Genomic DNA, 18417 nt, shown 5'->3' with positions numbered 1-18417 from the left:
ATTCAATTACTACGTTGCACCTCGCTAAGGTGATTGAAACCGGTATCCGTTCCATCTCCGGCCTCTAAGCTAATATCCCTACCTTCCTTGGCTGTGATGAAATTTAAAATCAGTTAAACGAAAGTTAATTAACTTTAAACCAATATATAAACAAGGCAAACGTTTTAATAATATTCACTCATTCATTTTTTCTCTTCTCACGTAATCATACTTCTATCAATATCCTCCAACTATTAGTTTGTTAGAAGAAAAGAAAGGCTCAAAAAAGTTTGGGTGGTATTAGATCTAAGGATTCTTTATATGACCAGATCGAGTTTTCTTATTATCTATGCATTGTTATTAGTTTGGGTTTTATCCTGACCACGAGAACTTTTGTTACGAGTTTGATCCCAAAATTCATTTTGCTGTAATAATAATTTTGTTTGGCGTATACACATAGTAGATGTGTTAAATCGGATTAAATCGCGCGCCATTAGAAGTTTCGGCCTGGGTTTGGCTGAGTCACGTATAATTAATGATGCCTCGCACTTGCAAGCGTTAAAACTATAATGAGGTTCTTGAGATAATGACTGTCACGAAAAGATAATTAACCCTTAATAATCATTTAGAAAGAATAAATTATAGTGGTTAATTGAATTCAATACTCATTCTCTTATTTGATTTTCGCTTTTCCAATACAACAAATATAAATTTATCTTTACCAAGTTAAGAAAATCTTGGGTGATCAACAATCGAGTAATTAAATGGTTGACTCGTATATGGCCAGCTAAAACTCTAAAAAACCATTATAAAATCTATTAAAAATTGATTGATTTTTTCGAATACCTGTTTTATTATAATTAAGTATACCAATACTTGTTTACATTTGAAACAAATTATGACTTCACAATGAATTTTCTATTATTTTAGTTTCCTCTACATGTTTGCTAGAGCATATCTAACACTTTTTCTCGCTCCCTATTGGGGATTAAAAAATGAAATATACCTTTAAATATAAAAGACCATGATATGTTTCGTCATGTGGCGTCCAGTAAGTTTTTTCAACCTTTTGCAAAAATAAGGTATAGTGAGAAACTGTCTAGAAGAAACTTCTTTCCCCTCCTTCTCTCTCTACCTCTCTATCACGAAACGCTTAGCCATGAACATTATATACAAAACGCCAAATCAAAAACTTTGGCTGAAAACGTCTTCAAATATATACCCCACGGATTGTCTAATAATAAAACCGGCCGACATTTCTATATACTAGTTAGTCATGTTTTTAATATGTATCACTAAAAAAAACGTGTCCAAAAATATGAAAGATGAAAACTTCTTTGAAATTGTGTGGTAGCTAGTGAGTTTGGCCTTGCTGATAAAACCGTGTGGCATTTATTAAAATTGTAAATACATGAATCCGATTGTCTATATAAAAGCCCTATGTCTCATATAAAATATAATAAACACAAATAATATTAATATTTATTTACCTTGTAACAAAATGGGTAGCTGCAATGTTGTTGAAGCAATTAGCATGACGAACCCTTTAGACCCTGAGGAGTTCAGGAGACAAGCCCATTTGGTGGTTGATTTCTTAGCCGATTACTACTCCAACATCGAAAAATATCCCGTGTGTAGCCAAGTCGAACCCGGCTATCTCACAAAAACAATGCCCGAATCAGCGCCATCGCAACCCGACCCCATTGAAGCCATACTGCAAGATGTTCAAAAACATATCATTCCAGGCATAACCCATTGGCAAAGTCCGGGTTTCTTCGGTTATTTCCAGTCGAATGGAAGCACCGGAAACTTTCTAGGCGAAATGCTTCTTAGCGGGTTTAACACCGTAGGGTTTAACTGGTTGGCTTCTCCTGCTGCCACCGAGCTCGAGATGGTTGTCATGGAGTGGCTTTTGAAGCTTCTTCAACTTCCTAAATCGTTCTCGTTTTCGAGTGGTGGAGGGGGTGTCATTCATGGGAGTACATGTGAAAGCTTTGTGTGCACACTCATTGCTGCTAGAGAGAATAAGTTAAATCAATTTGGGACAACAAGAGAAGCTTTGTGTAAGCTTGTTGTTTATTGCTCTGACCAGACACATTTTTCTCTTCAAAAATCTTGTCAAGTTGTTGGCATTAGTCCGAACAACGTTCGAACAGTCCAAACGAAGAAGTCCATGAATTTTCAATTGTCTCCGGATGCATTATTAAAGGCGATTGAAGCGGATGTTAAAGCCGGTTTGATCCCACTATACGTGTGTCTCACATTAGGGACAACACCAACGACGGCAGTGGATCCGTTGTATAGCTTGAGTGAGATTGCGAAACGATTCCATATGTGGGTTCATGTGGATGCTGCTTACGCGGGAAGCGCATGCATATGCCCAGAGTTTCGTCACTTTCTTGATGGGGTAGAAGGCGCAAGCTCCTTCAGTTTTAACCCGCACAAATGGTTCTTGACCACTTTAGATTGTTGTTGTCTTTGGGTTAAAGATCGAACCGATCTTACAAAGGCTCTTTCTAGTGATCCTGAACTGTTGAAGAATAATGCAAGTGATACTAAGGAAGTGGTGGACTACAAAGACTGGCAGATTGCGCTTAGTCGTCGGTTTAGAGCCATGAAGTTATGGATGGTGATAAGAAGCTATGGAGTGACCGGCCTACGAGAAATTATAAGGAAACATGTGAAATTGGCTGAGCATTTTGAAGCACTTTTGTTAACTGACAAGAGATTTGAAGTTGTGGTTCCTAGAAACTTTGCGACCGTGTGTTTTAGGGTGTCGCCTTTGGCTAACGATAGTAGCGATGAAGATTCTAATCGTTTGACGCAGTCTCTCTTGGAATCGTTAAATGGGTCGGGTTTAGTTTACATGACGCATGCGGTGATAGGAGTCTACGTGATTCGGGTTGCAATTGGTGCAACCCTTGTTGAGGAGAAGCATGTTAATATGCTATGGGACATGGTGCAAGAGCATGCAAGTCGTTTGCTAGCTATTACCTAATATATGCCAATATTAAATAAGTTGCACCACTACAGTAATTTGTACTCAAATTCTCTTGCTTTTCGTGTAGTGTTTTTCAAATGGATCTAGTATTGAATATATATAAAATAATGTGATTTTGTCGTTCAAATAATCATGTGTCGAATTATCACGTAATGATCCAAAAGTTGTGAACAACATATAAGAATCCAAAAATGTAGGTTTCTGATTAAACAAACCATAAATGAACCGAACACATGAGTTTAACCAAAATTAAATGCTTTTCATTTACACATAACAGATTAATATAGTAAACTAGGAATTTACCCAGCGTGTTGCGTCGGGCAAGTCGGTAAAATCTGGTGGTGGTAAAACTCAAGCGTTGTCAGTCTCGAGCGTTGAGATGATTAGTCGACGTGAATCCAGTTGGTTTCTTACGATACCAGAACTAAAACAAAAATGACAGTTGATCGGTTTTCGTTACGGTGGTACTGGAACTAAAACAAAAGGCAGTGACATTATGCGAATTTGGTCGGTTTCTTCTCATTCGTTATGGTTCAGGCACTAAAACAAAAAATAAAAAAGAAAACTGGCATCCGGTCGGTTTTCGTTACTTTTATTATGGTACCGGAAATAAAACAAAAAAACCAAATGGCATAAAAAACCTAGCATTTCCAGTCCCGGACGTTGATGCAGTGAGTTTACACGAATTCAGTCTGTTTTCGTTACATGAACAAAAATTGACGTTATGTCGGTTTTCATTATGTTCGCAATACTACCAATACAAAAAAAAAATCAAAGTGGTATGTAGAAGTTTGGTGTCGCCACTTAGTTAGCGGTACCAAACTTCTCCTTTATATATCTACCAGGGTTTAACCCGGCGCGTTGCGCCGGAGCAGGTTGGTAAAATTCGGGCGGTGGTAAAACCTAAGCGTTGAGGCGGTAAGTCAAAGTGAATTAGGTCGTATCGGTTACATGCGATATTGTACCGGAACTAAATCCATAAATAAAAATAAAAATAAAAAAATGAGGTGGCCCGATGGGGTGGCGTTGGTTGACAAAACTCGAGTGTTGGTAAACAAGACCGTTATCGATCCCCGACGATGTGGCGTCTACCCAAATTTGGTCGGTTTTTCGTCAAGTTTATTTTGGTTTCTGAACTAAAACAAAAGGCGTGAGTCTATGTGAATCCGGCCGGTTTCCGTCACATTTGTTACAAAATTGGCATTCAATCAGTTTTCGTTACATTTGAACTAAAACAAATTTAAAAATTGTTCTCACCAATAAGATGCCGCCAGACTGTTATTTATATAAACACGCAACACAAGTAGCCAAATGAAGTACTTGCGTAACCAAAACTCTTATTCATGTTAGCATATTAAAAAGAACACATAAAATAACTAAAAAACAACATAAAACAAAAAAACCATGTTTAAAGAAAAGATTGTTGTTTTAGTGTGCTTCAAGCATGCCTCGAACCTAGATGCCAATGACTTCCCTCATTTTCCTAAGAATTAACAATCCTAGCAACAACCAACGCACAAAGATATCTCAATTTGTTAAACATCAAAATGGTTTATAAAAAACAAAACAAAAAAATATAATATTCAAAAAAAATTGTGACACCAAACTTCTTAATTATACTATACTAGATTTTCACTCTGCGTGTTGCACCGGGGCGATTAGAAAAAACCTCAACGTTGAAACCTGGGTTTTGGTAAAACCCTAGCGTTACGTCGGTAAGTTGATGTGAATTCAATTAATTTCGTTTACGTTCTTTACGATATAGACACCATTGGTAAAACCTTAGCGTCCAAAAAATATATTTTTGTCAAATTAACATATAAAAAGAATAAGTTATTTAAAACGAAGTTTGTTTGGTCAGTTTACCCGAACGGTGGTAAAACTCAAGAGTTGTCAGTCCGGGCATTGAGGCGGTAACCGGATACGAATTCGGTCGGTTTCGGCTATGTATGTTACTGTATCAGGGCTAAAAAAGGAAAAAAAATATATATAAAATTGAGTGGACCAGTCGGGTGGTTTCGGTCGGTAAACTCGGGTGTTGGTAAAACTAAGCGTTGCCGGTCTCGGACATTGAGTCTATGCAAATTGGGTCAGTTTTCGTCACACTAACAAAACGAAAAACAAAAGCAAAAACAAAAAACAAAATGGTGTGGACAAGTAAGGTGCCGCCAAGTGGCCCAATGGCGACTTAGCGGCACCAAACTTGTAAATTATGTTAGATAATAATTGATAACTAGTTGAGTACCGCCGCGTTGCGGCGATAGAGCAATTTCACAAGTTCGGTTGGTATCATTTAAGTTCGTAAAGGCAACAACAATAAATCCAAAAATACATCTGTGTGCAACTAAAACAGTATCGCCACACGTACAATTATGATCAAAACGACAAAATACAGTTGGTATCGGTTTGTTTCGTTACAGTACTGGCACTAAACCTGAAAATTAAATTAGTAAACACCCATGATACTCGTATAACTTATGATACAAAACAATAACATATTTAAAAGGATATTTATTCGAGCAATAAACCGTGTTTGATGACAGCGAGTCAATACGAATTAGGTCGGTTTCAATTTTTTTTGTTAAGGCGCCGGAACTAAAAAGAAAAGAAAGACAAAATATTTACATATATAAAGCAAAAAAGACATCAAATTACTTAAAAAACTAAAAACAGAAAGCACTAAAATTAAAAATTTTAAAAAACTCATGATTCACTTGTCAATATTTTTGGTTACGTTTGTTATGATACTGAAACCAAAACAAAAAAAACCATAAATAAACATACTTGAATCACTGGTTATTTGATCGGTAAAACCGGGAGTTGTGACGCGAATTCGGTTGGTTTCAGTTACGTTCAATATTACTATGGCGAAACTAAAACAAAAAAGAATTCATACAACATATGATACAAAAAAAATAACATACTTAAAACGACATTTATTCAGTTGATATAACATGGGCGTTGTGATGGGGAGTCAAAGCGAGTTCAGTTGGTTTCGGTTATAATTGTTATTGAAAAAGAACAAACACAAAGTATATCAAAATGGGCAACAAAGTAAAACATAATCAAAATAGTAAGTGATACCGAAACGTGTCTCGGCCACGCCTCAGGAAATTACTTCTCCACCTAATTATCTAAGAAAGATCAAACAAATTGCTTTTTGCTGCAAAAAGATATCACAACAAAGACTCGAACACAGGGTGATTGAATTAAAGGTAATGTTTATCTTCCTAGCAATAACCATCCATACAAGCGATATGTCATTGTTTTAGGTCAGGTATTATGGCATTTTAAGTGCATGTAAGATTGCAAAGGTAAATTCCGTGGCACCACCGTTCAATATTTATCTTATACAAGGCGTTGCCCTTTTAGTTGGCGGGGCTTAAATTTGTTACGATACCGAAACTAAATCTAAAACAAAATTTCCTCAAATTATTATACTTTAAAAAACTTTCAAAAAAGAATATAAATTGAAAGGCAAAAAAAGTGATGTTATAACCCACCAAAATTAAAACAATTTAAGATAAGAAAAAGAAAAAAATATCCATATGAAGGAACCAAGGTTTGAACCTTGGCAACTCAACACAAAGAAAGTTAGCAAAAAGACACTTTAGCCAACACACCTTCACTAACAAATTTATTTCATTGATGAAACTAAAATTATAAATACTAAAATAGTAGGTTTCTAAAAAAAGTTATGACACCAAAATTTGATATTTATCTATATAGATAATATGATTGATGCACAACCCTAATCATCATTATTTAATTTATTTTTTTTAGTTGTGTATGCTGGTATATAGATACTAACCATCATTATTTATCTATACTATATATAATGTATGAAAGAAGAGCAAATTAAGACACTTTAGATTTAAGGGATTTATAAATTATTCAAGATATGGTACAACCTTTAATACATCTAGAGCATGGGCAAACTTGTCCACTAAAAAGTTAAATGCGGTTACTTAAGTAATATTTACAACATTAACCCCTTCACTTTACTTAATTTTTGTAAATTTTAAAATTTGTTACAACTATGATCCTTGATCTTTCACTCTTTTGTGACTTTTATTTTCATTTTTAACTCAACTTCCCTCGTGATTTTTAAACATTAATAACTTTAATGCGCTAATATTTTTTTAAAGAAATTACACAATAAAAACGAGCATGTTTTTCTCTTTAATTTGACTATCATATTGTTATAGTTTTTTAAATTTTAAAAAAATAACATTTTATGTAGAGGCATTTGCGATCTGGTTTGATTTTGATGTTTTTAAATTAAACCGTGGGTTAAATCGTTATTAACCGGTTTTTGTCGTCGAAAACTGAAACAAACATTTGAAAAGTGTAAACGACCGGCCAAAAGTAAATGAAAAAAATTAATGGTGAAATCAAACCAATGACCGATTTGAACGTTATTTATTAAATTTTTATTCTAGTCCCAGCATATGAATAAAACGTTTAAATTTGAAATGAATGTTATTGAGAACTTGCTCCACGTTCAGTCTAAAGGTTTTTCTGTCCCTCATAAAGAAAAAAACCATGTGTCGTTGAGAACTTGCTCCATGATATGTTCTAGTTGAGAACTTTCTCCATGGTGTGTACTAGTTTATAGATAATTATAACTCATATTAAATCCAGGATCCTTAGTCAATGAGGGAAAATAGAATATATTGGTTGGAGTCAAGTTATATCGGCTAGTGTCAGAGTAGGTTGGGCTAAAATTTGCATTAAATGGTATATTTTATTGCTAAACAAATTATATACTAAGACATACGGACTACATATGGTACTTATAAGTTCAAACTACCCGAATCAAGACCATGATATTAAAAGCGTGAGGCGTTCTGAGGCTTTTAGGTCTCGAAAGTCGGAATACTAGATGCAAGAGAAGAGCTTCACATAACGAGTAAGTTGTTTTATAATAAAACACTACTAATATATTATACATGATAATTTTACATACTTAATACTTAAGCATAAATAATTCACAACTCAAAATATGTATAAAATACACATTAATCATCTCTATATTATATAGTTTTACTTCTACTACCTTTTCAGATATATAAAAATGATATAGGAAATTATAACAAAACTAGCTTTTAGCCCGTGCGTTACACGGGTTGTTTAATTTTTTTTAATGTACATAATAGTGTGGAGTTTAGTGTAGAAATCAATCAATAACATCACAGTATGAATTCAAAATAGTTTATGAAAACCAGAAATCAAAATTACATTTACATTTAGTTTAAGTAAGAAAAGATCTCTTTGAAGACAGCATTTTTTGTGTTGTTAGTTTGTTTTCTATATTTGTCTAGAATAAGTATCTGCAGACCCTTTTTGCTTGTAACTCTTGATAAGGCGACTTATAGTTGTCCATGTGAGAAGACATCGTTCTTTAGGTACAAACCAACCCTATTTAATGACTGTCTGTGGTTTTTGTTTATAGTTATAGCGAAACAAACTAATAAGGGATATTATCGTCTTGTAAATTTGAATGCTATGTTCTTGTCAAAGGTGTTAAAGCGATTCTAGGTATAGATATTTCCTGAAAGAATTTTCACTTCAATTACACGGGTACCTAAAGAAATAACCTGAAGCCTAGTGCCATTGCATAAGCCTTTCTTTTGATCAATATTTTTTAAAAGCATAACCGACACTCTCACTTTTAGTATAAGGCGATGGTTTGGTAGTCCAGCTATTTTTATACCGTTTAATAGCTCAGTAGAGTATAATGTTGGACAGCATTTTCGTTTATATAGTCATACTTCGATACAGAATCTGAGCTTAAGTACTCAACCGGTTCACCTTGGAAGCTTTCGATTAGACGGTCGTTTATTTCATGTACGACCTCATTTGTTGGTGCAAGTAATGCCCTCTGTTGAAAGTAATTAGGGCTCCTTGTTTAAAATGTCTGGATACACAAACTTAATTAGCTTTGTGATAGGGGCATTACATTTTTCGATAAGTAAATCAGTTAGTATCTCTATTTTTATAGTACCGTCATTAGGACCACCAACTTTACCTCCTCCGATGTCTAGCACCATTGTGCAAACTTTTTTGTTTCCTTTATATCAGGAGATGGTTGACCAATTGTTAACCTTAAGTTCCTTGTTAATCTAAGGACACAACATTCATTCCAAAAGTATGAAGAACATAGAGATGCCATTACTATTTGTTATCTGCTTCCGTTTTGAATTACTGGCATAATTTGTCTGAAGTCGCCTCCAAACACAACAAATTTTCCTTCAAACAGTAGTTTAGATCGCAACACATCTTTGCATGTTTACTCTAGAACTTGAAACGCATGTTTGTGGGTCATTGGGGCTTCATCCCAAATTATTAATTTTGTTTTTTTGTAATAGATTCGCCTCATCCGAACCTCGTTCTATTACACAAGAGGAGTCCTCATTCAGGTTAAGTGGAATGTGAAATCTCGAATGTGTTCATTATTCAGGTTAAGTGGAATAATGATGCAATTCCGCTTTAGACAACATTCAAAACAATATTATCTTCTGATCGTATTGTTGAAGTTAATGTCTTTCATAAGTACTTTTTTCCTTTTTCACCATAACCATAAACAAAAAAACGCCACCGTTAGTCTTTAGAAATTTTTGTTGTGTGAAAAATTTCTTTATGTTCTGAGGTGATCGTAGCGAAGAGATTTTGAAATTCTTTTCTTTCAAATTCTTGATCGTATGACTGTTCGTCAAGGATCAACCTATTATTGATAATAAATCAGGATTCTTCATTGGAAAAATGCATCGTCTCATACCTAGTTAAGCTAGTGTTTTTTTGTTGTAGTATTTTCTGGATTTCAAGTAAGGTAAGGTTCTTTGTTTGTTCTTCAGTCAGTTGCAACCCTGTAGAAGTTTTAAACAAACTAGACTTTTAATTAGTAAGTTTAAAATTTAACATTTAATATTATTTAAGACATAGAATATACCTAGAGATTTTAAAAGTTTGCGTTGCTTATAGATTATGTCTTCCGGGATGAGTTTCCATGCACTATTCCATACATGTTCGGGTCTAGAGAGACTATCAGCAGACAACATTGTAGCAAACAATGTGTAACATCATGAAAACTTCGAACCAAAATTGCCAAGTTGCAAACATAAAGGACTAAAAAGAAAATCTGTCATCTGGGCCGGTCGCGATACGCGACAGCCTTAGGCCCAAAGACATTGCCTATCGCGATGACGTGGTCTGACAAGGGGAACGTGTCCCGCCACGTGTCCCCACGTGGCACAAAGGTCACCACGTGGCACCGCGTCTGCCACGTGACAAGGCTAGGGGTGACTCAGCTCACCTATGTCGCGTACGCGACGAGGTATTCCTTTGATCATCGCGTATTGCGATGGTCTGGTGAATCAGTCTGTAAATTGAGGGTTCCATCCCTCACTCTCACTCACCCAACTTCACACAGCTCATTCTCTCTCTAGAAAATCATCTCTCTAAACCTCGTAAAGCGTGCCACGACGTTACCTCGTAATCCGTGCCCTAACTCTGACGTTTCCTCGATCTCCACGCCATAACCCGATGATGTAATATTGAAGTACAAGCCATCCCGAGATGACCCGACGCTCCACCTCGAAGTGCGTGCGAAGGAAGAACGAAGACCGACGTGCCTCGATTCGCGTGCCAAGAAAGGTGTTGATCAAGGAAGTTCAAAAGAAGTAACTGCCTAAGTGCCTAGGGTTTTATAAGCGAAACAAGGTAGGGATAATGCCCGAATAAAATAATAATAATCAAATATTAAAAGGCTTAAACTCTAAGTCAATGGTGTACTCGATACCTCGAGAAACAAATAAATAAAAGAAAGAATAAAGAATATGAATATTTAATAATTCTTTATTAATAAATGTGATTATTATTTAAAATTTTATTTGAATTATATATAAGAAAATAAAGTATACGTTTCTTCAAAGAAGAAACGTAGTGTTTAAGAAAAGTAAATAAGTAAAACTAAGAGTTTAAATTATAAAAGAAAGAAAAATATTTTGAACTAAAGGCTCATAAAGAAAATATAATCGAGGTAAAGATTGTACAAAAGAGACTAAAGGTCTTAAGGCAGATTAAAGGTATGGTATTAACAAAAGGTTATACTCGTACCATAGGTGCGAGATAGCAAGGAAGAACCGGTCAATGTATTGAAGCTGATCTTTTCAAAGAAAGGTGAATACGCCCAACTTTATAAACTTGTATTAAAAGTTTCAAACAAATTGATTACATGAGATTACGTGTACGTTTGTTTGGATCCTTGCATATGTGGTAAAAAGTCGGTGGGCACACTGCGCCACACTTGGTTATGAGCCTCCGCCACGATGGGCCGGACCTAAGTTACGTCTGAGTGAGGGTAATCATGTGTATACTGATGGTATCTAAGTAATATCGAACGCTGCGGTGTTTGCTGAGTGGTTCGTGTAGACCTTAAGTTTATAATTGTGTTTTGTTTTAAAACTTGATTATTCCTAAGCCACGATGGGCCGGACCTAAGTTAGGTCTCGATGGGTAATCAAGTAAAGAAAATATTTTATGCGTCAGCTTATTCACCAGCATGTGTTGCTGACGTATTTTCAAACATTTTTTACAGGTAACGAAGGTTAGCCGCGCTTGAAGAATCGAAGTTGATGGTAGATGATTTGATAGCTCAGATCTTTTGATAAACTTTAAAATATGTAATGGTGTTTTATAAGAACAAGTAATTTTTGTAAACAATTCATGGGTATTTTAAAATCCCGTCTTTTGTAATATAAATATAATATTGTAATCCATGCAAATATATTTTCTGTTGTAAGAGCATTCTTAATGGGTTCTCCATATCCATCTTCATTTCTAAAATTTAGAAAAAACATCTAAATAATCACTCCAACCCATTCTCTATCTCTAAACTCCATCTCTAAATTTTAGTGAAATGATATAGGAAGCCTCCAAATTTAGAGTGTTGACACAACACTCCATTTCCAACTACTCTTCTATAAATATATATTAGAAATCAATTTATATTGAAAATGATAATAAGACAAAAGAATATAGAGATGGTAATGGAGAATGGGTTGGGGGAGATTATTAGAAAATGATGTATAAATAAAATAAATCATGTTTTTTAGTTAAATTTTAAAAATGAAGATAAAGAACCCATTGAGAATGCTCTAATCCGCTAACTCTGATTTATTTACAAATGTGGTACCAATTGTTCGTCGCATGCCCAGGCCTAAGATAGGGGTGCGACACAATGATCGTAGGTAATCACATGAACCTGATAGACTTGCTTCTTCAATTCCCTCAATGTATTATGTGTCATCATCAAGTAATCCAAGGGCATAACATGCATCTATGAAAGTATTGTATGGCTGACCGTTAACAGTATGTATTTCTTCAATACTCCTTGGACCTTTCACTCTGTTTATAAGTACCCTTTAAAATACGCTTCTCCAAGAGCAGGAGATATAGCCTGTACTCTACCAATACAGAATCCCGACTTTCTTCGTTGCCATCCACTTGGACTTAGATGCTAGACATATTTTGTAGGGAATTCTGAGTATGTTAGTTTACGTGCCGCACAGTCATTTTTGTTACATTACATCCATAATTCGAACATTGAAGATGAAACAGTGTCTATTTTTTCCAACACATTTTCAATGTCGTCACCTATACCATAAATGAGTTGTTGCTTACCAGGAAGGTGAAAATGTAGTCTCATAACCGTTGGAACTCTATAATGTATATTGTAAGCAAAAATACGCCACGAAGCCTCACATGATATCGACAGTCATAGAACTCTTTAATTTCATCAATGTTTAGTCTACATTATTTTGACCCTCTCCACCGTTAGCGAAATACATAGTCGCTTGATTGGGCCCTTTGTTTATGTATTTGAAAAGATACTTGATATATGAACCTTTATTACACCATTCAACATTCATGTGAACCTTATATCTTTTTTAAGAGTTTTGTTAGAATATTCAATTTCAATGGTATATATTTATCTTTTTTATATTTCTTTTATATTTGGTAAACTTATTCTAATATAAATTTTATTTCTCCCTTTTTGGCATGTATGTAGTGAGGGATTGATTGATTATTTTTGGGAAACTTCAAGGGCTGTTTACATGGACTTTTCAACTTCAGCTTGGGTATTTAAAGGTCTTCTCACCTTTTGACAAGAGGCACGAACAAAAAAATATTTTGCCTTCTCCCTTGCAACTACATCATGAGCTGTTGTGTTCGTCTCCGCTGCTCTTCGATCATCCGCATCCAGTTGGTTGCAGTCTGAACATCATCACATCATGAAGCTAGAGTAATGTGTGACAACTAGTGTAATACCTTTCATATTTTCACTGTTATGTTCTGATTCTAGTTTGTATTTGTAAGGTGTTTATTCAATAAACGATTTTGTTTTGTCAAAGGAAACCATTTCTTTACATGGTATCAGAGCCTCGTGCTCTTGGTCCTGGCTATCCTTTGACAATCATTATTCGTTTGATATTTACAAGCCCTAATTTTTTTGGAGAAAAGAAACCTAATTGAAACTTTTTTCAGTTTAACCTTATTCTTCTTGTTTGATTCATATTACTTTCATCTGGCTCTCGGTTTGTTTGTCCTTTCAGATTCATGTGGCCTGTAGTATTGGCAAATTGACTTCTGCTCTAAAAAAAGAATTACTTCAAGGAAAAAAGAAAATCTCACCTGGGATTTAATCACCCAAGTCTAAACTCTTGATCCTGTATTCAAAATTTGAGAACACAAGTCTTTTGCCTCATCTTCTTCATGACATCAATCTCTGTGAGATCCTTCTAATTTCCCTTGTTTTATTTTTTTTTATCTGCATTAGGCATTTGTGGCTGGGTTAGAGGGACCAACGTATTGGCTGGAAAAAACAGGGAGAGACATCCCCTGTAATGTGTGCATATAGGCATCCTAGGGTTTCTGTGATATCATAATTATCTGTTTGTGCTCACCTATATTCTGTTGTTATGGACGGGTCTCCAAAGGCTGTTGATAGAATGAGCAACCTTGATTTTGCTGATCCTTTGTATCTTCACTCTTCCGACACCAATAACTTATCTATAATAAATCTTAAACTTATTGGGACTGAAAATTACTCCATATGGGCGAGTTCAATGGAATTAGCTCTTCTTGTCAAAAATAAAACAGGATTCATTGATGGAACTTGTGTCAAATCTACTGACAATCCTACCCTTGCTATGCAATGGGAACGAGGCAACTCTGTTGTTTTGTCATGGATTCTTAATTCTATAAGTGAAGAACTATATGTTGGGCAAATATTTTCAAAAGTTGCTTCTGAAGTTTGGGCTGAGTTAAAAGAAACATACAATAAGATAAATGGGTCTATAATTTATAACTTACACAGACAAATTAACTCCACATGTCAAAATGGTTCATCCATCTCTGACTATTATCACAAATTAAACTTATGTGGAGGCAATATGATAAGTTAATTGATCTTCCTAAGTGCACATGTGATGATGCTACTAATTTATCAAACTTTAATCAAAGAATCAAACTTATGAAATTTTTAATGGGGCTTGATGATGTTTACCAACCTTTAAGAACTCAAATTCTTACAAAGAACCCCTTCCTACTGTCAAAAATTCATTTGCCTTGATATCCAGTGAAGAATCCCATAGATCTCTCAACCATTCTGAAAAAACTCATGCCACTGCCTTTGCTTCTAGAGGCCCTGATCCTAAAAAAAAGGTTTAACAAAAGGGAGCCTCTAAAATGCTCACACTGCAATCTTACTGGTCACACCATTGATAAATGCTTTGAAATTGTTGGGTACCCTCCCAATTATAAAAAGAAGACCAATATTCAAAGAGCCCAACAATCTAATGATCAAGATAAACCTAAGATGGCTAATGTTTCCCAAACAAACCATTTTCCGTTTACACATGAGCAGGTTAACAAGATCATGTCCTTGATATGTGAAAAGTCCGGAAGTGAGGGTCTAATCTCTAATATGTCAGGCAAGCTATTTTTCTCTATTGGTTGGAACACTTTTTTATGTCTAAATAGCTTTAAAAACATGGTCTTCTCTAAACACTGGGTCATTGATTCCGGGGCTAACCAACACATGGTTACGTATGAAAAGGACCTTGTTAATTGTACTGATGTTTCTGACCTTAATCTCACTGTTTCTCATCCGAATGGAACTAAGGCTCTCATAACTAAAATTGGCAACCTAAAAATATCTGATCATGTTACTCTTAAAGATGTGTTGTTTATCCCTGAATATACCGCTAATCTCCTTTCTGTTAATAAAATGGCTAAAGACAATAAAGTTTATAGCCTGTTTACTGAAGATAACTGTTATATTCAGGACTCTATGCGCCAGAAGTCGAGGGTTTGTACTTGTCAACACTTTTAACAAGGGTGAGTCCTTAGATGGTTCTGTTTTTGCAAACTCTGCTGCTCTATCTACAAAATTGTGGCATAACAGGTTGGGTCACCCCGCTGAAAATGTTCTACATGTCCTAAAAGATGTTCTTCCTCTAAATACCATTAAATCTACATACCCATGTGATGTGTGTCATCAAGCTAAGCAAACCAGAAATGTATTCACTTTAAGTGACCACAAATCAAATGATCTAGGTGAACTTGTTCACATGGATCTATGGGGACCATTTAGGGTGACAAGCAGAGAAGGTTACAAATACTTTTAAACATTGTTGATGACCATTCTCGGGCTGTATGGGTTTACCTTCTAAAATCTAAGGATGAAGTCTTTCAAAAAATCATAATTTTCTTCAAACTAATTGAAACTCATTTTGACAAAAAAATAAAAATTTGTCGGTCTGATAATGGGACTGAGTTTGTCAACAAACAAGTGGAACATTTTTTTGAACAAAATGAGGTGATACATCAAACCTCGTGTGCTTACACACCTCAACAAAACGACATTGTTGAGCGAAAACATAGGCATTTACTTAATGCTGCTAGATCTCTCATGTTCAGGGCAACCTTCCCCTCAATATGTGGAATGAATGTGTGTTACTGCTACTTACCTCATCAATAGGATTCCTTCTTCTGTCCTTGCTGGTAAATCTCCTTATGAGTTGTTATTTAAAAGAAAACCTTCTTTATTACATCTTAGAAGCTTCGGGTGTCTTGCTTTTTGCGCTAATTTAAATGCTTTAAATAAATTTGATTATAGATCTATCAAATGTGTTTTTATTGGTTATTCTGTTGAAAAGAAGGGATATAAAATGTGGGATCTAGAAAAAAGAACTTCGTTTTTTTCTAGAGATGTAAAATTTTACGAAGATATTTTCCCTTTCAAACAAAAACCATCCTCTGACTTTATTGAAGGACTAAAACTTTTTGATGAATTACTTGTAAAAAATATGCAAAGCAAGACACCCACACCCGATGATGTGCTAAATGTGTCAAATACTCATGAGGGGCATAACAGTGAAGTTCAGCAACCAGATACTCAATCTGAGATAGATGGATCTGAGCGGCATGACGGTGAACCTGCAGCCGACATAAGTCAAGCATTTGACAGTGTCAACAACTCGGAATCGCAAACTGAGACAGGTGGATCCGAGAGGCATGGCGGTAAACCCGCAACCGACAAAAGTCAAACATTTGACACTGTCAATGACTCGGAACCTCTAACTCAGAATAGAGATACCTGGATGGCAGAAACTACTGAAACTCCTAGGAATGAATTAACTGACTCTGAGGGTGTGCTAGGACCAAATCAACAAAACACAACAGCCCCAAGGAGATGTACTAGAAAAACAATTGTGCTTCAAAAACTTGATAATTTTGTTTCGTTTCAAGTCTTAACGAAAGTATTGAACCGAAAACTTATAAAACGGCTTCACAAGACTCAAATTGGGTCACTACCATGAATATGGAAATGGAGGCCCTTCTAAAAAACGACACATGGGTTCTCACTGAACTGCCAAAAAACAGAAAACCCATTGGTTGCAAATGGATATACAAAATAAATACAAATCCAACGGGGAAATAGAACGTTATAAGGCCAGGCTTGTTGCCAAAGGTTACAGTCAAAGAGAAGGCCTGGACTTTGATGAGACGTTCTCCCCTGTTGTGAAAATGGCTACAATAAGATGTGTAATCAGTATTGCTGTCCAAAATAATTGGTCCCTATATCAGCTAGATGTCAACAATGCATTCCTGTATGGGTCCGTCAATGAGGATGTATATATGACACTGCCTGAAGGGTATTTTAATAAAAATGAAACCAAAGTGTGTAAGCTAAAAAATCATTTTATGGGCTAAAACAAGCACCCAGACAATGGAATGAGAAATTTACCACAACTCTTACTGAAATCGGTTTCGAACAAAGTAAAACCGACTACTCCTTATTTGTTAAAACTGACAAAGACGCAATATGTGCTTTACTTGTCTATGTTGATGACATAATACTAACTGGAAACAATGATTCCATGCTTGAAAATGTTAAGTCTTGCCTAATGTCAAAATTCATGATAAAAGATTTAGGTGAACTTAAGTACTTCTTGGGTATTGAAGTTTTAAAAACAGATAAAGGGTTGGTTTTATCTCAAAGAAAATATTGTCTAGATCTTTTAAGTGAATTTGGAAAGCTGGCATAAAAATCTGTTGGTAACCCAATCGAGCAAAAGTTAATAGTAACAAACAAACAAAATTCCTACAAAGAGGATTTTGAATTGTCTAATATTACTAGCTACCAAAAGCTGATTGGAAAATTAATTTACCTCACTCTAACTAGACCCGACATTTCATATACTATTGGTTGTCTAAGTCAATTAATGCATAAACCATTGGACTCTCATCTTGAAATTGCCATGAGGTTACTAAAATATCTAAAAGGGTCACCAGGGAAAGGATGCTTATTTAGTAAAAGCAACAATTTCAATTTGTCAGCCTATTCTGACTCTGACTGGGGCAAATGCTTGGCAACCCGAAGGTGTATCTCTGGGTATTGTGTGTACCTCGGGAATTCCCTCGTTTCATGGAGGAGCAAGAAACAACCTACTGTGTCTCGCTCATCAGCTGAAGCTGAATATAGAGCCATGGGAGTAGCAGGATGTGAGGTAACATGGCTGATCAAACTCTTGGCTGATCTAAAAATTAAATGTCAATTACCCATGCCCCTGTTTTGTGATAATAAAGTTGTTGTTCTCATATCTGCTAATCCGGTGTTTCATGACCAGAAGAAACACTTTGAGATTGATCTGAATTTCATAAGAGAAAAGGTTGTGGCTGGAGTATTTAAAGTGGAAAAAATACATACATTAGATCAACCTGCTGATCTGTTTACAAAGGGTCTTAGTATTTGACAACACAACCTACTTTGTGAAAAAATGCAGCTTGTTGATCCTTGATGTGCTAAAAACAGTCAATTAAATATTAACTAAATTAAACAAGTAATAAAAACTAGACCTGAGACTCAA

General features: G+C 35.3%; 1 protein-coding gene across 1 annotated transcript; it reads left to right on the top strand.

Moving 5' to 3' along the window:
* Nucleotides 1–1444: 1444 nt before the first annotated feature.
* On the top strand, nt 1445–3113 carry LOC143572622 (tyrosine decarboxylase 1-like). The gene has a single exon (XM_077057730.1). The coding sequence runs from the start codon at nt 1481–1483 to the stop codon at nt 2975–2977; it is 1497 nt and encodes a 498-aa protein (XP_076913845.1). The 5' UTR covers nt 1445–1480; the 3' UTR covers nt 2978–3113.
* Nucleotides 3114–18417: the final 15304 nt, after the last annotated feature.

The sequence above is a fragment of the Bidens hawaiensis genome, unplaced genomic scaffold (assembly GCF_021521415.1).
Source record: "Bidens hawaiensis isolate Kalapana, Puna unplaced genomic scaffold, B.hawaiensis_p1.1 tig00025981_1, whole genome shotgun sequence".
Classification (NCBI taxonomy): Eukaryota; Viridiplantae; Streptophyta; class Magnoliopsida; order Asterales; family Asteraceae; genus Bidens; species Bidens hawaiensis.
Note: the sequence above shows the minus strand (reverse complement) of the source record. Positions and strands in the feature narration are given on the sequence as shown.